At 39.6% G+C, this 20338-nt stretch overlaps 1 protein-coding gene across 8 annotated transcripts in view; it reads left to right on the plus strand.

Moving 5' to 3' along the window:
• Positions 1-20338, plus strand: part of Fggy (FGGY carbohydrate kinase domain containing) — a 398632-nt gene that overhangs the window by 268612 nt on the left and 109682 nt on the right. For all 8 annotated transcript variants that reach the window (XM_052176778.1, XM_052176777.1, XM_052176775.1 and 5 more), the window contains 2 exons: positions 2484-2591; positions 15572-15633. In XM_052176778.1, coding sequence (XP_052032738.1) covers positions 2484-2591; positions 15572-15633 — 170 coding nt within the window. The remainder of the gene's footprint in view (positions 1-2483; positions 2592-15571; positions 15634-20338) is intronic.

The raw sequence follows: 20338 nt of genomic DNA on the forward strand, positions 1-20338 counted from the left end.
CCAGGTTCCTACCCTGAGTTCCCTTTATGGTGGACTCTGATTAAGACCTGTAAGCTGAAGTGAATCCTTCCTTTTTCAAGTTACTTTTGGTTAGGTGTTTTATTACAGCAGAAAGGAGGGGGGAAAACCCTCACTAAGGCAATGCATATTCTTCCTAAGCCATTTGTGGGAAAATGAAAAGTATATCCAAGGATTTGGGGTCCACACTGACTTAGATCATTTCCTACCTCAGGCATTTACTAGCTACTTGACCATATACAAGTTATAAAACCTCTCTGCTCTACTGCATCATGTAGGGGTCATACTTCTCAAAAAGAGACAATTTTGCCTCAGTGAGTGGTGGCTTACCATTCTAAAGCTTGGGCCCTTGGTAGATAGGAATACTTTCTTACTCATCCTCCAAAATATTCTACCAGTCTGTTCAGATCATGAGTATGTAAGATAATTATGGAATGAAACCTCAGTGGGAAAAGACAGAGCAACAAAACTGAGTGTCAGCTAATGTGTGCTCACTGTGGCTGGAGTATTTCCCATCTCTTTCACAGAGAGCACACAGACACGCCTAAGTGAATACCAGGTGGCTTTCCTCTTAATTCACATGGAGCCTTCTCCGAGAGGCTTTTCCTGACCCTAGACTCCATTAGGTCCCTCACTTCCATACTCTTGGAGTTCCTTTCAGCTTCTTTCTTTCCTTCATCACTTTACAATCACACACTTGCCTGAGAATTTGATTATTGCTTGTTTTAAGGCAAACAACTGTCCCAATGGAGCATTGTAAAGACTAGAGATTTTATGACCCAGAAATATTAGCTCTAGAAACACTTAAGTCTTCTCTATACCTGAGTTAGTGGCCAGTCTGGCCTTCTGCTTGAAACTCCATGAGACATGAGAACACAGACTCTGCTCTCCCTTTTAAAATCTTGTTTCTTCATTACCTGCTCTACATCTGTGTCTCAGTAGAACTCAAAAAACCTCTGGAGAAATAGTGTGAGTGATTATAACCATGTAAATTTAACCCTTTTTTGTAGAAACTCGTTTTTTTCCACAATAAAACTATTGTTTCTATTTAGGTATTAAATATCACCTCTGTTTTTCATAATGGTCCCATGACAGAATTCAAAGTTAATAGTGTTACATAGTTTCTTTGCCTTTCTTCTCTTTGACTTTCTTTGCTTCCCTAAACATTTGGAGGTCAGAAGACCTACTGATTTGAAGAATGAACAGTCAAGTGGAAAAGGAGCCAGAATAGTCGGCATTGGGGTGATTGTAGATCTCTCTCCATGCTAATGATAGAAGGTGAAGTTAATGAGGCCAGAAATCACTACTGTTCATTTTTCTTGTCTATCTCAAGAGCCTAGCTTAGTTTCAAGCTGAGTAGTTGTTGTGTTTGTTGGATAAATAACTGAGTAGATCCCATTCTTTGAGACCAGGCAGAGTGGACAGTGAGTGCCTAGCCCCCTTCTCTTCCCTCTCAGGAATGCTGACATAGCCGTGCATTGGCCTTCAGCAGCATCTCTGTTAGGTAGAAGAAAGATATGTACCGTTGCAACTCAACTCCTCCTCCCCCCTGACTCCTCTTGTACACATTTCTGTTTCGCTAAAGGACCATAAGAGCCCGCTACAAAAGCATTGCAGAATCTTGAACTTGAGAGCACCTCTCACCCAGAGGGGGGCTTTGTTCATGGTAGCCTGATTCTCATTGTCTAGTGAACTCCTGTTACTCTTTTCAAGCTAAGTGTTTCTCTAAGAAATCCATCGCCCTACCTCTCCACATGTGAAAAGCAGAAAATAACAAATGAAGGGGGAAAGTTTATTGTCATGAAAAAAAAATCATGCTGTAATCAGCAAGTCTTCAATCTAACCTAAGCAATGGAAAGTTTTCCTTGAGTAGCTGCAGCACAGTTTATAATGCAAACGGGTCAAACACTTTGGCATTTTCCTTACTAGCTACACATTAACTTTTTAAAAAAAAAACAGAATGAAAACATTTAAACTGATTGCCTAGAGCCTGCTTGATCTCACAGAATTATCCTATCAAGGATGAAGAGTTAGCTTTTTAATTTCATAAAATAGGGCTGAAATAGGATAAAAAATATATATATTGTATTTTGTTTGGAATATGTTATTTGGTGCAACCAGGACACCTTAGATTTTGGCTTCTTAGTTATGGGTAGCTGACTTTATGGAGTGGATCTAGGCTGTCTGCTTGTGTAGATGTTGGAAGAGTGAGAACATAGACCCGTGAAGCTAGCATGGTAGATCTTGGTCAACACTTATTCAAAATGGCCACCTTTGATCCCTTGACTTATCAAAGAACTGATTAACAAAGGATCCACAGATAGCGCCATGCCCTTCCTTGGGAGAGGTGACTTCTCCGACATGAAAAAAATTTTAATAAGAAGCAGTGGTAGGAGAATAAAAGCTCTCTCTTTTGGGGGGGTGTCAGTTTTTTTCACACACATTGTCCTTTTGTTTTATTCCAGATCAGCAAAGATCCAATATTTGTTCCAGGTGTCTGGGGACCTTACTTTTCAGCCATGGTCCCTGGCTTCTGGTTGAATGAAGGTGGTCAGAGTGTAACCGGAAAATTGGTAAGTTTGCATTTTCTCCAAAGGGTTGTGAACGTTGCCATACCATCCTATTACATCACCGATTCATTCAGTAGCTGGACTGTTGGCGACTCAGAAATCAGAAGCCAGCCCAGAGCCTAATCCTCAGTATCTGAGAGGTGCAGTGTGTGTTAAGTCAAATGGAGGGGTGTGGCTCAGGCCAAGAGAGGCAGTCACTTTTCTCACCTGATCAGTTGTTCCCTCTTCTCCTTTATGAGACGACAGTGTGATCAGCTGCCATTCATTCCATGGTTCCCTGTTGTCCTGGAGACAATTCAGCAGACCTATCCAGAAAAATTTCTGGGCACTCATCTAACCTCACAAATATACCTGTCACTCAGGCTAGACTGTAAAGAACTTCTTACATACAAGTTCCCAGTGACTCATATAATTCCATTCCTCTATCCCTTTGTACATGACTCTCTTCATCCCCCTTTAGAATTATTTACTGTCTTGATAATTTACTTCTTACTTAAGGTATATCTCTAGTTAATTTAATCTAAGATCAAGAAACCCTCTCTGAGGATGTTACATGTGAATTAAGATGAAATCACCCAGAATTTGATCAAGTAGATGTGTCTGTATGTGCTTATGTGTATGTGTGAGAGCCATATGTGGAGTATTCCAGCCGTGGTCATAGTTATTATAACTAGCTTTCTAGTCTGTTGTTCTAAAACACTATCAGTTCCTTAAAGCAAGAGGGATACAATGATTCTGTCTATATCTAGCCTGGTTGTTCATCCATAGTTGTTGCTTAATAGAAATGTTTTGAGTTGTTTGCAGAGGTTTAAGAGGGAAGACAGAAGATCCACAAAAGAATGATGAGTATTGTCAATGGTTCTATTTGAGGCTAAGAAATTCTTAGTGGGAGGAGTTATTTGTATTGAGACAAAGGAGACAAGTGGGGAGCCAGGGAGAGAGTTCTCAGGAGATGTGAAAGTGAAACCCAAATGCAGATTTTCGGATGAGTGCCATTAATCCCAAATCCTGTGTGCTAGAAATGGTTCTTTTAAGAAATAGATTCTTTTAAGTAAAAGCTAGAGAGCAGAGCAAGGACCCCATCTTGCAGCTGTAGAAACATACTTTCTGCTGCTATTTCTAAACACTGTGATAATAAATCAATTATTAATTTCCACTAACACTTCCAGGTAACAGTCTGTGGCTAAGGCAAGTCAGGGCAGGAAGTCAAGGCAGGAACCCAAGGCCAGGAACTGAAGCAAAGACCATAGAGGAGTGCTGCTTACTTGCACCATCGTCTTTGCAGATACTGTTCTTAGCTTTCTTAGACAGCCCAGCCTCACCCTCATAAGAAGGCTGATGCCCACAGTGGGCTGGTCCCTCCCACATCAGTCATCAATCAAGACAGTCTCAAACAGACATGGCCACAGGTGAATCTAATCAAGGCAACTATTCAAATAATACTAGGTTTTATCAAGCTGACAATAAAAACTAGCCCAATCCATTTTTCACAACTTGACCAATATATCACTGTTAAAAGATAACCTTTTCTTATCCTCAAGATCTCAATTAATATTATAATTTAAAAAAAAAAGCAGTCCAACTTAAAAGTGTCATAGTCAGCCAGGCGGTGGTGGCGCAGGCCTGTAATCCCAGCACTCTGGGAGGCAGAGGCTGGCGGATTTCTGAGTTTGAGGCCAGCCTGGTCTACAAAGTGAGTTCCAGGACAGCCAGGGCTACACAGAGAAACCCTGTCTCAAAGAACCAAAAAACAAAACAAAACAAAACAAAACACCAAAAAAAACCCCCAAAAACAATAATAATAATAAAATAAAAAATAAAAAGTAGGAAAAAAAGTGTCGTAGTCATTGGAGCTGAAGAGACTGTTTAGTGGTTAAGAACACTGGGTCTCTTCTGGCTCTCCTCTTCCTTGCAGCTTGATTTGACTTAGAATTAGACCCACATTTTTGCACTGGATGCAGAAACTTATGTCGATATGAGGTACTGAGAATAAGTTACAGTTGAACGCTCCACCCTAAACAAAGGATTTTAAACAAAATAGGGTGTGCCCTATTTTGGGCACAGAGAACACTGAGAAAGACAAAGTGGGAAGAATGTAAGTCAGAAGAAAGAAGAAGAGCTGTCAAAGGCTTCCTTTTGCGCTATAAACAATCATAAACTCTCAACATCTGTGGTTGTCTGCACACAGTTGGGCCCATCAGCAGCCAGGCAAAGATGGAGGAAGGACTCATGGTTCCCTGCCCCAAGGTATCTGCTAGTGACCTTATCAGGCTACAAGTAATAGTTCCAACCCAGTATTGACACAGATGACTGACCCTTTGTCAACTAAGTAAAAAGATTTAGAGGAGTCAGAAGGCCATTAGAAAGTAACCGATATTATGTAACATACATGAAACTATCAGCAATCACAGTTAATTAATTACTAATTAGGCTCATTATCTAATGATTTCACACATTTAATTTCACAGGTATTTATTTATTTGAAAGGCACACTTTCCTTTCCCAGGTATGACTGAGTTTAGTTGAACCACCAGGTACCCAGGAAGCTTTGGTCTGAGCTTGCTTATTCGCCCGAATAGCTGCACAGAAACTTGTTCTTTCATAGGCTGTTTGCACAACATATTCTCTAAGCAGTCAGTGGGGCTGTCCATTTACCCTCCAACTGCTTTTCTCTGTCTTAATTAGAGTTGATTTTTAATGGTGGGACAGGGACCAGTTGTTGAGCTGCCGTGAAATGGCATTGGCTTTCTGAAACAGTTGAACTCAGGTAAAAATCATTCATTCACTCACAGGAAAGGACTACAAGGCCCTGTCACACCAGGCAAGATAGACACACACATAGTCTATCATCAAATAAGAAAGCTGGACACAGACTTAATAACTATAGTTTATGATAAGACATTAAATCGTTGGTAACATACCTGAAGCCTCCTGGAAAGATAGGACCTCAGATTTACTAAGGACCTGTTATGTGCCAGTGTGCTTGGCCCATTAAGAGGTGTTTAGGTCCATTAAGATTTGGCATTTCCTCTGGTCTTCACAGTATATGTGTACATTTCTTGTTATTTCAGTTTTACTAGTAAAGAAGGATGAGACAACTTGAGCAAATGCCTACAGTTAGATTTAAGTGGAAAGTCACAAATCAGAACCAATTTGCTTCCAGATTTTGCCACAACTGGCCCTCACTCTTGGGGAGCTTCATTTCTGAATATTGCCTCCTTTTGTAGACTCCTTTGAGAAATAATCACTGTCAGTTCTGGTACCATCCTACCCAAGTAGCTTGAAGGAAATACAGTTGGCGGGTTTTGCAAACTGTGAGGTATGCATGTATATCAGTGTTGACTTTTAAATCTATGATAGATGCAGGCATGTCCAAAGCATCTCACACGGTACAGTATGAGGATTTCATGCATATACAGACCAACTCTGTAAAAACAATGACTCCCCGTTAGCTCTTCCCGCACAGCCACCTAATTGGCTCCTCAGCACTCCGTTTTTCCTCTCTGATCCCTCGTACACACCACAGGTAAGTACTTTTTCCAGCATATGTCCAACTCTTGAATTTGAATTAAGTCTAAACTCTTTAGGATAAATGTATTGCATGCTTCTATATTCAGCATATTGATCTTCATGGCAAATACAGACTTAAACAGCCATTTCTACCCAATCTGAACCTTTTTTTTGTTTTTTGTTTTTTTTTATTTTATGTATTTTTTATTTACATTTCAAATAATTCCCCCTTTTCTGGCCCCCTACTCCCTGAAAGTCCCATAAGCCCCCTTCCCTCCTCCTTTTTCCCCATCTACCCCTTCCCACTTCCCTGTTCTAATTTTTCCCTATACTGCTGCACTGAGTCTTTCCGGAACAAGGGGCCACTCCTCCGTTCTTCTTGTACCTCATTTGATGTGTGGATTATGTTTTGGGTATTCTAGTTTTATAGGTTAATAACCACTTATTAGTGAGTGCATACCATGATTGATCTTTTGAGACTGGGTTACCTCACTTAGTATGATGTTCTCTAGCTCCATCCATTTGCCTAAGAATTTCATGAATTCATTGTTTCTAATGGCTAAATAGTATTCCATTGTGTATATATACCACATTTTTTGCATCCATTCTTCTGTTGAGGGATACCTGGGTTCTTTCTAGCTTCTGGCTATTATAAATAGGGCTGCTATGAACATAGTGGAGCATGTATCCTTATTACATGCTGGGGAATCCTCTGGGTATATGCCCACGAGTGGTATAGCAGGATCTTTCGGAAGTGACATACCCAGTTTTCTGAGGAACCGCCAGACTGATTTCCAAAGTGGTTGTACCAATTTGCAACCCCACCAGCAGTGGAGGAGTGTTCCTCTTTTTCCATCACCTGCTGTCTCATGAATTTTTAATTGTAGCCATTCTGACTGGTTTGATTTACATTTTCCTAATGACTAATGAAGTTGAGCATTTTTTTTAAGATGCTTCTCAGCCATCCGAAGTTCTTCAGGTGAAAGTTCTTTGTTTAACTCTGTACCCCATTTTTAATAGGGTTATTTGGTTTTCTGGGGTCTAACTTCTTGAGTTCTTTGTATATATTGGATATTAGCCCTCTATCTGATGTGGGGTTGGTGAAGATCTTTTGCCAATTTGTTGGTTGCCGATTTGTCCTTTTGATGGTGTCCTTTGCCTTACAGAAGCTTTGTAATTTTATGAGGTCCCATATGTCAATTCTTGATCTTAGAGCATACGTTATTGGTGTTCTGTTCAGGAACTTTACCCTGTGCCCATGTCCTCAAGGGTCGTCCCCAGTTTCTTTTCCATTAGCTTCAGAGTGTCTGGCTTTATGTGTAGGTCCTTGATCCATTTGGAGTTGAGCTTAGTACAAGGAGACAAGGATGGATCAATTCGAATTCTTCTGCATGCTGACCTCCAGTTGAAGTAGCACCATTTGTTGAAAAGGCTATCTTTTTTCCATTGGATGTGTTCAGCCCCTTTGTCGAGGATCAAGTGGCCATATGTGTGTGGGTTCATTTCTGGATCTTCAATCCTGTTCCATTGATCTGCCTGCCTGTCACTGTACTAATACCATGCAGTTTTTAACACTATTGCTCTGTAGTATTGCTTGAGGTCAGGGATACTGATTCCCCCAGAATTTCTTTTGTTGTTGAGAATAGTTTTAGCTATCCTGGATTTTTTGTTATTCCAGATGAATTTGGGAATTATTCTTTCTAACTCTATGAAGAATTGAGTTGGGATTTTGATGGGTAGACCTCAACAAATATAAGAAGATCGAACTAATCCCATGCCTCCTATCAAATCACTATGGAGTAAGAGTGGTTTTCAATAGCAACAAAAACAACAGAAAGCCCACATACACGTGGAGGCTGAACAATACTCTACTCAATGACACCTTGGCCAAAGAAGAAATAAATAAAGAAATCAGAGACTTTTTAGAATTTAATGAAAATGAAGGCACAACATACCCAAATCTTTGGGACACAATGAAAGCAGTGCTAAGAGGAAAACTCATAGTCCTGAGTGCCTCCAAAAAGAAACTGGAGAGAGCATACATTAGCAGCTTAAGGACACACCTGAAAGCCCTAGAACAAAAAGAAGGCAATTCACCCAGAAGGAGTAGAAGACAGGAAATCATCAAACTCAGGGCTGAAATCAGTCAAGTGGAAACAAAGAGAACCATACAAAGAATCAATGAATCCAGGAGCTGGTTCTTTGAGAAAATCAACAAGATAGATAAACCCTTAGCCAGACTGACCAAAGGGCACAGAGAAAGTATCTAAATTAACAAAATTAGAAATGAAAAGGGGGATATAACAACAGAAACTGAGGAAATTCAAAAAATCATCAGATCCTACTACAAAATGCTATACTCAACTGGAGAATCTGGAGGAAATGGACAATCTGAACCTTTAATTCTAACACAAGGAGATAGATAATGCAAACAAATAAACACATTTCATTTTATCTTATAGTTTTTTTAAGTTAGTAGAAGTTGCACTTGTGAATTCAGATGAGCAGTTTACAATTTTATTTTATTTTCATTATATTGGTGTGTGTGTGTGTGTGTGTGTGTGTGTGTGTGTGTGCTCTCAAGCATATGTGTGCTTAGATGTGCACATGCACATGTGGATGGGGCATGTGTGCCAAAGTGCACATGTTGAAATCAAAGGGGAAATTCTGGAGGTTCTCTCCTTACACCATGTGGGTTTCAAGGATTTAATTCAAGTTGTCAAACTTGTCAACAAGTGTCTTTACATGCTAAGCTATCTCACCAGCCTAGAGTTTACATTTTTAAATAAGATGATCAAGTGATATTTTTCCAAAGAATGAAAAAGGAAAGGTTGTTATTTGGAGTCTGGGGGAAGCATACATAAGGGCAAGGGAGCCATATGTGCACTGAGCCTGAGAGAGTTTCTTGCTTAGGTTAATACAGAAACAGCAAGAGGGGCTGTTCATTTCAGTGGAGAAGTAGGAAGTGGTGTCTTTGGCCACTGGATGTCTTTGGCCAGTGGTCAGGATGTTCACTGTTATCCAATGTAAAACAGAGAGCCCATGGAGAATAGCAGGTTGTGAAATGCTGGGACTGAGATTCGAAAGGTCATTCTGACCCTGGCCTGCTCTGTTTTACATTGTTAATGGGATGGGAGAGTAGAAGCCCTGGCCAGAGATGGACTACTGCAGGCAGTCAGCTGAGATGACAGTGGGCAGGGAGCACTCAGCAGGTCTAGGAGATGTTCTCACAGTAAACTCAAAAGAAGCCTTTGATGGATTAGATGTGAAATATACCTAAAGAGTACAGGTCAGGATTTTGAACAGTACTGCTGTCACTGGAGTAAAATGGATTAGGTGTAAGGGAGGTGGGCAGAAGAGATCAGGACTCATTGCCTTGTCTGACTGCAGTAGCTGCTACCCTTCAATGTTTTGTGTTTGTGTCACTAAGGAGCTACTATCATCTGTAATTTTTTAAACCAAAAAATTAGGATTAATTCATGACTCCTGATTTTTCCTCTCTCAGTCTATCTAACCCATCAGTGAATCATAAGGCTTCTACCTCCCCTGTTGCCAACACCATGTTGCCTCTGCTCTGGTCTGTAGAGCATAGACCTCTGTCGGTCTACATAGACTGGGCCAGAAAATAAAGTCCCCTCAGCAAATAATATTAATAACACTAAACATACAGAACATAAAAAGAATTTTAAAAGCTGCAAGGGAAAAAGACCAATAAGGACAGACCTTTTAGAATAGGGCCTGACTTGTCCTGGGTTTCACTTGGTGCCTTTAGATTCTTTATGTAATTGGAAAGGCTAGTGTGCTTTTTCCCTTTCTTTTCATTTGCTGGTCTAGGATTATTCATTACTTTGGTTTTCTTGAGTTTGCTTACTTGTTTTTACCTCTTTAGGTTGAAGGTTTTCTTCCAGCTTCTGTAGAGCTGAATTGGTGGATAGATACTGCTTAGATTTTTTTAATCGTAAAATATTTTCTAAATACATTGCAATTGCTAGTTTTGCTGAGTATGCTAGTCTATGCAGGCATCTCTAGGCTCCTGTAGTTTGTTGAACATCTGCCCAGTCCCCTCTGTCTTTTAGAGTCTCCATGAAAACATCAGGTGGTATTCTAATAGGTCTGCCTTTATATGTTTCTTAGTCTCTTCCCCTTGCAGCTTTTAATATTCTTCCTTTGTTATGTGTGTTTACCATTTTGATTATTACTTGCTGAAGGGACTTTCTTTTCTTGGAGTGTATTTGGTGTTCTGCATGCTTGGTAGGCAGCTCCTGTTTTAGGTTATAGAAATTTTCTTCTATTCTTTCGTTGAAAATATTTATTTACCTTTGACCTGGATTTCTTCTACTTCCTCTATTCCTGTTATTTTGGTCTTTTCATCATGTTCCATATTTCCTGGATGTTTTGTTCCAGGATTTTCTTTGATTTAACATTTTCATTTTCAGTTTTACCTCAGTTTGGAATTTCTTTTCCAATTTCATAAAAGTGGAGAGTTTTATGGCTTGAACTCTTTTCTTTATTTTGTCTCACTGTCTGTCTTTGTTTCCATAGATTTCAAGTGAACTTATTTATATCCTCTTTAAGGTCCTTGAACATATTCACAATAGCTATTTTGAAGTCCCTGTCTCTTCAGCTATATTGCATTTCTCAGATCCTATATATTAGGGTTGCTGGGCTTTAGTGACGACATATTGTCTTGGTTGTCCACAACTCTGTTTTTATGCTGACACCTAGGCATCTGGATATGGGATGATTGTAATTCTAGTCACTGATATCTAGTGGGATAGGTTTTCATTCCTTAGTTTCAGTTGCCCTCTTGGATCTCAGAGTGTGCTGGATATGCATTACCTAATAGAGAGTTCATGCTTCAGAGTGCCTGACAGAGATCCCTACCTAGGGTCCAAGGAAGAAGTTTCTAGGTAGGGATCTGACAGAAAGGAATAGAGATGTATATGGGGGGAGTGGGGAGGCTACTGAGTGAGGGAAAGCATATGAGGGAGGAAAGCATGGGTCTGTCATGAGTGTCTGTGGACTCTTCAGGGAATGGAGGAAGAGAGGGAAGATAGCCCACTACAGGTATTCTGCTACAGGGCTGGGGAATTGGAACTGGAGAACAAAAAAAATTGCCTACCTGATTTCCAGGCCATTGGGTTTCCAGGGACCGAGTGCCTTTGGGCATTGAGACCAAGGAATGGGGTAAAGGAGGAAGGCTAAGGAGAAGGTCTTTGTGGAACCCCAGCAATGGGGGCAGAAAGAAAGCAGAGGCTTTCTCACAGCAGTGGCCTTCAGTAAGCTGAGGATAAGATCAGGAAACTGTCATTGGAACATGGGCAGGGGAGTGAAGATGACCTACCTGATTCCCTGGCCAACATGGACAGCAGGTTTTCTGAGAGGGAGAGCCTACAATGTTGGCCATATCTCTCTATAGTAATAATTTTATTGAAAAAAGAAATTCCATCTATCTTGGTTGCACTCAGCCCCTGTGTTTTTTCACTATGCCAGGAAAGGTCAGCTAACATGGGTAGAATCTGTGGAAACTATAAGCACTGTAGACTGTATTTGAATTTTGACATAATGCCTCCCTTTGTAAGAAAATTTACTTTTATTTATCTTTGTATTCTGCTTTTAAAATGACAAACAGCACAAAATAACCATATATCAGATGTTAGTTTCACAAATAAATGAATCAATTAACAACTAAAAATACATGAAGTTCCAGTTTGATGGTGAAGGAACTACCTTTGAATTAAATCAGAATTTATCCTCTTACTAATGGAAATTGTTCTATGTAAATCTAATATGAAGTTTGTGAAAACAAAACAAAACATCGTTAGCATTATCTTTTAGTGATGTTTATACTTTCCCAAAGACTCTTGTGGAATCCACAGTTCCTTTCAGCAGCATGTTTTCATTCATTCCCATCGTTAGAAGTTCATGAATGAATGAACTACTCACATCATTCCCCCTCCCTTCCCCCTCCCCCCCAAGTCTTCCCCTGACTGCCTCATAAAGAGATTAGTGATTTGTTATTCTATAACTATTATTCTCTCTCTCTCTCTCTCTCTCTCTCTCTCTCTCTCTCATACACACACACACACACACCCCATTCAACTCAATTAGTATTGCTTGATTACACATATGTTTAAGTCTGATAAATTATAATTGACTAACCCATCCCTAGAGAAAATTCATGTTCCCTCTGTCATCATCACCTGTTTTCATATTTTCATGAGCCAAGGTGTTTTTGTTTTTGTTTTCCCCCTCTGGATAAGAAGACAAAAGAAGTAAAGAGCTAAAGCAAATCTGAAAAAGAAAAGTATTCCTGGCGTGGTCATACATGTCTGTAATCACAGTGCTTGAGAAGGGAGAGCAGGAAGATCATGAGATTAAGCCCAACATAGACTTAATAAGATGCTAGTTCAAAAAATATAAACAAAAACAAGGGCTTGGTAGGTAACTCAGTGCAAGGAAAAGGCTTTGGGTTCATTCTTCAGTACCACAAAGTGTATTGGGGATATAAAAACTTATGATATAGAATAATAATATAAATTACATGAGAACAGTTGTGAAAATGATAAACCATCCTCTGAGTATAATGATGTCTTTACTTTTCCCACAAGAAAATGGCATAGATATCCTCAGAAGTAATACTAAGAACTGGATTTAATAGGAATGAAATAAGAGAGTTTTATCTTGACAAAATCAAACCACACCCAAAGATGCTGGGTTTCCATTTTCAGTGTGTTGTCTGGAGATACTTTGTCAACGGTGATGGTGCTGATGTTTCAAGGAATGTCTTCCCTTTGTGATTGTGCATATTTGGCCATTTGTTATGTTAGCATGATAAATGTTCTCTAGAGAAAATCAGAGATGGGAGTTATTTTCTTCAAGAGCAGGCTTTAAGACAGTCTGGAACTACTCCAGTCTTAGGATTTTGTCTTTCATGGTTTCGCTCAGCCTCATCAGATGTCAAAACTAAAGTGCCTCATGGGCCAGAGGGTAATATCAATGATTAAACTTATCCGAGAGGCAAAAGAATAGTTCTGATTCCATAGGGACGTATCTTTTGCCCCCACTCTACTCTGAGATCCAGCTCAGATTCATTCCCTTGGCAGAAGTGGACACAGAGAGGAGACTCTTGATAATAAGTAAGTTATGAGTTCAATGGTGATATGAATTGATAGGATCTGATGTCTGCTGTTGGTACCGGAGGAACAAGGAAGGCAGAGCTATGTGGAGAGTTGTTATTCCTATGAATTTGCTGATTCTCACTAGGGGGAAGAGGGAGATTCTAATGTTTTCCTTGTCATTCTTCAAGCCAAAATGTGGACTTTAAGGGATGTTCCCATTTAAAAATGTTGCCCATTTTTTTCAAAGTATAAAACATGCCAAGTAAAGTCTGTCTATGAGCCAGATGCCACCATGTGTGGGCCAGTTATGATCTCTGCACTACACTGAGTAACACAGCCATTTCCCCATATTCTTAACACATAAGGGACTAACACCAGAGTATCTACTGCAAGATGACTTACCTCTCTTGTGGGCTACCCAACTGCTTTCCTTTTTACATCCTTGAGTCTTTCTATCTTCATGCTTCTTTAATAATTACCAAAAGACTGGTTCCCTCATTTATGCTAATGTAATTTTTGTATCTTGTGTATAACATTTCACTGTCCTCAGAATCTAAGCACATTTCCTAGTATATTTAGCATTCAATAAACACTAAGTAACTGCATTCATAAAAGAACCTCATGTCTTACTGGAAGTTCATTTAAATATTTGCTTTGTGACTCCTAATGTGCTTCCCATAAAATTAGCATCAAATGTAAAGACTTGCCTTATCTTTACATTTGCCTGTTAGCCTGTTAGGAAGCTAGCAAGATTGGCTACTCATAGAGTGTGGATAGGAAACAGATGGTAAAAAATGGGATTGGGAACAGGACAGAAAAAGAGAACACCTCTAAATAAATGTTTCTGTATCACTCTTTCTCACAGAACCATGGGGAGCCCTCCTAACCCCATAACATATTTAGAAGGAACAATGTTATATGGTAGATATGTAGGATATGCCTTAACAGTTATCCAAAGTTGGACCTAGAGGAAATATATACTGCAAAACTGCATGATATTTTTTAAAAATGATCAATGGCTTTGGTATTTTGAAGAATTTCCCTAACAGTGCTCCTGATAGAATTCACTAACTTCCATTCAACCTACAAATTTATTAGGCCATACAGCATAGCACTTACTAATAGAACTTTAGTTTGAGTCCAAGACAAGTCAGTTTCCTAATTTCATCTGTAAGCCCCAGTTTTCTCATCTACTTAATGGAGATCAGCATCTTCATTGGTACGTTGTAAGCAGTTGATTAAATACTGCGTGTGTAATTCTTAGGTTAGTATTGATGGAGGCCAATGAATTATAGATGTTATGTGATATGTTACTGTTATCATAGCACTCACACTTTTCTTCCTAGGAATCCTGTTTAAAACAAAGCTGATTATCAAGGAGAATATTGAGGTGCAGAGATGCTTAGTGATTCTTTCAAAAACACAAATATGTTGGGGAACAGAACCAGAACTTGGCCTCTGTGTCTCCAAATACATTTCTCCCTTTGTTCACAGCCCTGGTTCTTAAGAAAAACACTCCATCAATTTCTATGGGGCCAAAACAGTCTGTTCAAGACCGAGTGAAAATAATTCCTTCCAAATGGTTGTTTTAGATTTCAGGAGACTGAAGTAAACATTCAGAAATACACAGATTAGTGAGCAGGCGGAAAAAAGTGTGAGAAGCATTGATGTTCCCAGGCATATTACATGTTTTGTTTAGAGCCACCAAGGGGGATTAGGAATTAAATCCTAGATGTAGTAGTTCAACTAAGGTCTGTGCAATTCAGACATTCCTGCCCTAGCGGAGTTTCCCTTCTTTCCCCTGTAGCAACTTTTCAGTTTGGGTTGGGGGTGGGGTCTCTTGGCACCTCATCTGTGCTTAACTGGAACTTGGTCATCGTCCTCTTACTCTCTCCCTGTCTCAAAGACTGCATTAGGAAGGCACAGTTGGTTCTAGGCTACTTAGAAGTGGCAGCCTGGATTAAGAGGGAGAAACAAAGTAACCCAGAGACAGTTAGTTCTTTCCACAAACAAGACCCTTTGCCCACTTTACTGAGCCATCCTTTTTCATTCTGTTTTCTAGGTCAGTACTACCTACCATGAACAGCTTAGTATTAAAAGTCCCATCTTCTGCTACACTTTCTTCTAAATTTTGTACAATAATTCCAATGTTCCAGCAGTAAAACATATCTTGTTGTTATTATTCTTTTCTACATAGATTCTCTATAAACAAAGAGTGGAACAAAGGAAGCATGTGTGTGTGTGTGTGTGTGTGTGTGTGTGTGTGGGCGCGTGTGTTGTAGGTATTATATTTGTATGTACCTATAGGATAAAGACATTATGAAACTGACCCACCTCTTCTGTGTTATTCAGATAGACCATATGGTACAGGGCCATCCTGCCTTTCCTGAACTACAAGCCAAGGCCACAGCCAGGTAACTCCTCCAACTGTTTGCTCCTTGGCTTTTCTTTGTGGATGCATGCATGGAATTAATTTTCAGAAGTTGTCTGATTTTTAGAGCTTACGAACAATGCAAATGTTTGGCGGTACTTAAGATAATCACCCAGATGGTTTTGAAAATACATTTGTTAAGTTTGTTTTAGAATGATCTAAGAAAAATCAGAAAAACTACTCCCACACACAGATTGCATGGATGAGCAACTCTGATGGAGATGACCATGTCTAGATTTTTCAAGTCATAAATTCTTGATTGTCCATCCCAGCTTGACTCCTTTGTAGATGTGCGGTCTTGCAGGAGTTACTCAATCTCCCACTTCATCTGTGAAAGTAAGAATAGCAAGTAATATGAAATGGCTTCTGAGATAGATGAAGTAAAATTGAGTGCAAGAAAATCAATGTGTGCCAACTCATTTGTGCAAAAGAACTATATGACAATTAAGTTAGAAAATGAACAAGATTGCCTATTCATAGAGTGTGGATAGGAAACAGATGGTTAAAAATGGGATTGGGAACAGGATGGAAGCAGAAAACACCTCTGGATAAATGTTTCTGTATCACTCTTTCTCATAGAACCATGGGCAGGCCTCATAGTCCCATAACATGTTTAGAAGAAAGAATATTAGATAGATAATCAGTTGATATATGGTTAATCAGCTATAAAGGTAAATTATATATATGATAGATAGATAGATAGACAGATAGATGATAGACAATTGATAGATAAATGGTAGATAGATGATTGATACATAGATAGATGATAGACAGACAGACAGACAACATGATATATTCTTGTGATAGAATGGACAAAATGAAATACGAATAGTAAAACCATTCCTTCTGTATCACAAAGGAGTAGCTTACCTATAATACTAAAATGTCACACATGTACTAGAATAGTGTGCTCCCAGGGTATAGAAAAGGAGATGTATTACCAAGCTGTCCCCTAGGAGTCTGGCAGTATCATGGCTCCTAAGAAGGCTTATACTGTGTAATCTCAGCAACTGGTACTTTCGTTGGCTTATTGAAGAGGTAGTATATTTTTTTCCACTTTAAACTTCCTGGTGGGTACTATGCCCATCCGAATGTTTTGGATTTATGAATGCAAGACACACTCATAGCCTTATTTTTTAATATGCCTTAACAGCACAATGGCTGGGCCACTCAATAACTACGTGGCTAACACACACTCTCCTCTGATATTCCTGAGTTAATACTTAGTTGATCTATATTTCATCTTTGCTGCCCTGGACTCTGCTGGGCAGCCCTCCTGTGACTGAATTTCCTGACTCTTACATGAATGTTACTCTGTCTACTGCGCTGCTCTCCTGCCTAATATTCCTGCTTCCCCAGAATGGTGGTACTATCTTCCTCTCTCCTGTGTTTCTTGCTCATGAATCCTAAAACTCCCTGCCCTCTGTCTTCCTGCCCAGCCATTAGCCACTGGTAACTTTCTTTCCCAATCAGGGCCAATTGGAGGCAAGGATCCTCAGTGTAATCATGGATGTTCCCCTGTGATATTTGAGAGCCAAATTAACACAGATAGCATGAGGACCAATACACAACAGCTTTGGTATAGTATAACCTAGAACAAAAATTCCAAACCTCAAATTAGCAGTGAGCCTTTGGGATTGTGTGCCAAGTTTTGTTGATGATATACTTGATATGCATGATTTTTTGTAACTACAGGTCATAACTTCCCATTATTGAAGTATTTCAATAGTCAGCTGCCCCCTCAATAATGAGAACACCAAATTTGGAGTTCAGATCTGGATTCCAACACCAACTACAGTATGTCAGTGTGGGATAGGATTGCTTGATTAGCCTCAGACTACGAGAACTTATTTTGACTTAAGGAGTTGATATGACATAGTAAGGGGCTTTGCTGTTTGTTTGTATCTGCTTTGTTTTGTTTTTTGATACAGGGTTTCTCTATGTAACAGCTTTGGCTGTCCTGGAACTCACATTGTAGACTGGGATAGCCTCAAACTCACAGAAATTCACCTGACTCTGCCTCCACCATTAAAGGCATGAGCCACCACCTCCTGGCAGCAAGCATTTTTTAAACTTAATTTTGACAATGGCAGCTACACCTTTTACTCACTGATGAAAAGGGAAAGGTCAGTGGCTGTCATCCCCCAGATGCCAGTCTTCAGTAACCTGCCTACTTTCTCATGACAGGTGTATGCGATTTTAAGAACTGTGAGCCTTGGATTAGAGATATTGATTCTTATGCCAATTCTGCCACAGATGTTTTTCCATGGCTCCACTATGATCTCATAAAACCACAACAGGAGTGAGCTGCTTAATTTATTTACAGGTGTAATATTGATGCCTACCTCAAGGATAGCAATATATAAATAATACTCAATAGAAACAGAATAATTAGGTCTTACAATGAAGCATAGCTTCTAGAACATTCTTCTATGGAAAGATTCTCCATTTCATTTTATGCTGTAATTAGAAAATGGGGGGAATGTGATTAGTATGCAAACTAAGGGCCTGAACATCAATGAGGAGTCTAGAAGCAGAAACTGCTAGAATTCAGCCTAGAGTCAGACCTGAACTTCAAACCTGATAACCTCTTATTAACACTTCCCTGTTCTTCCCTTGTTAAAGCTAAATTTCTCCAACACGGTTCCTATACTCTTGATGTTCATTTAGTCATTTTCTTCTCCTCCTTTGCCTGTTCTAGTTTGAACACTGTCACATTTAACTCCAGGAAAGCTTTGATGGTGATGTTTTTCAGTGACTCATGCTTTGGTAAATGCACAAGGCCCTTTACAGACTCACTTCTCACTTTCTCTCTGGGGCATGGAGCACCAGGGTCTCCCTTTGTCATACCTGTTCCTAGAAATTCAACATGGGCCCCCTTTTCTTTTAATTCCAGCAACATGAGTATTCATCACAGCTAGTTCTCTGGTAGTCTTTTACTGCTTTGCCATCTACTTCAATGTAATCCCAAACTATGCTCTTGACTTAATCTCTTGCTGTATTTTGGTGACTCTCATGCATACTTATTGTAAAGTAAAATTATGTAGAGTAAAATTAGTTCTCTTCTACCTTCCTTTTGCTTTCATATTATCATACTAGATCTATTTGGTACAATATCCTCATACTTCAGGTCTTAGAATGAAATACACAGAACTCTCCTAAAATAAAGTTGTTTTTTTCACAAAGGAGGAAAATCCATAGGCCTCCTTGCTGTGGCTTAGGACCTTTTGAAGACACTAAAACAGATCACCTCCTCTCATAGCTTAGTTTCAGCAAATCCTGTTTGAAATTCTAGGAACAAGTATACATAAACAAATGTAAAATAAACAGATCCTCTAGATCCACCATAATCCTTTTAGTCCCCATCTCTAATTAGAAATGTCTTGAGAGCTTATAAATTAAGTAAACAAACTGGATGTGCTCATACATGTACCCGGCAATCATCTTTCTTAATGTGAAGCCAAATACCCAGGTGTTTCACCTCCTGGACATTGATTGACAGTTCAGCTCTTCTTCTCTTTGTCTGGATTCCTATAGAAGCTAAAGTAAAAATGTCTCAGAATCAAGTCCTGGTTATAGCAGATCTTTTAGTTGATGATGTTGGCCTGATATGTCAAAGTTGACACCTGAGGCAACATTAGAATGGTCCGGTATAACATATTTTGTGAACATTTATGATAAACAAGAAAAGAAAAAAACATTTGCTTTTATAGAAATTATATATATGAATGTGCACATTTACATATAGTATACCAAATGCATATATATATATATATATATATATAGAGAGAGAGAGAGAGAGAGAGAGGGGGGGGGAGAGGAAGAGAGGGAGGGAGGGAGAGGGAGAGAGAGGAGAGAGAGAGAGAGAGTGTGTCTGAAATTGATAAATTCTGAATGAAATAATGTGGTAACTTAGGAAATGTAAAGCAACGGCTACTGGGACAGTAGGAGATGTTGTCCTTACAGGGGGGCCTTAAAGGAAGGGACAGAAAAAACCATAATGCTTGAGAGGGGCCATTCCATATGGGAAGACCAGCAAGTCTCTAGGTCTTGTGCAGTAGTCAGCTTGGTGGGCATAGAAAACACAATGAAGGCTGCTGCAGCCGGATGCAAGAGATGAGGAGGCTCTCAGCTTTCCCTGGATTTTCTGGTATTTCATTTAGGGAAACTTGGTTTTATTGTTTTTGTTTTTGGTTTTTTTTTTTTAATCACACTGGTTCCTCAAGCCCGTAATGCTCCTGGGAATCAATTTCTTCAAGTTCACTTTACTCTGTTGGGACACATCTAGATGCAGTTAAAACATCCTTGAGAAAACTGAAATCATTCCAGTGTCCTCACACAAAGCAGCACTGAGGAAGGCAGCGGCGGGTGAGAGGCTGTGTTCAGCAGAGGTAGCTACGGGCATGTGAGCAACAACGACGACGAGAATATGTATTTGGACTATATCAGCACGAGATGATAATTGGAGTAATTGTTCCAGCATGGCGGGTTTAGGTGGGAGGAGAGGCAGCCCGTGATTTTAAAGCTTTATTGCAGAAAAGTAGAGGGAAAGAGAAAAGGTAGAGAGGTAGAAGCCAGTCATGGCCACATGGGAAGAGGAGGGGAGGGAATGGGAAGAGATGGGCAACAGGGGATAAGAGACAGAACAAGAAAGTGAGAAAGTAAGAGAGAGAAGAGATAGAGAGGAG

Source organism: Apodemus sylvaticus, chromosome 3, assembly GCF_947179515.1.
Source record: "Apodemus sylvaticus chromosome 3, mApoSyl1.1, whole genome shotgun sequence".
Lineage (NCBI taxonomy): Eukaryota > Metazoa > Chordata > Mammalia > Rodentia > Muridae > Apodemus > Apodemus sylvaticus.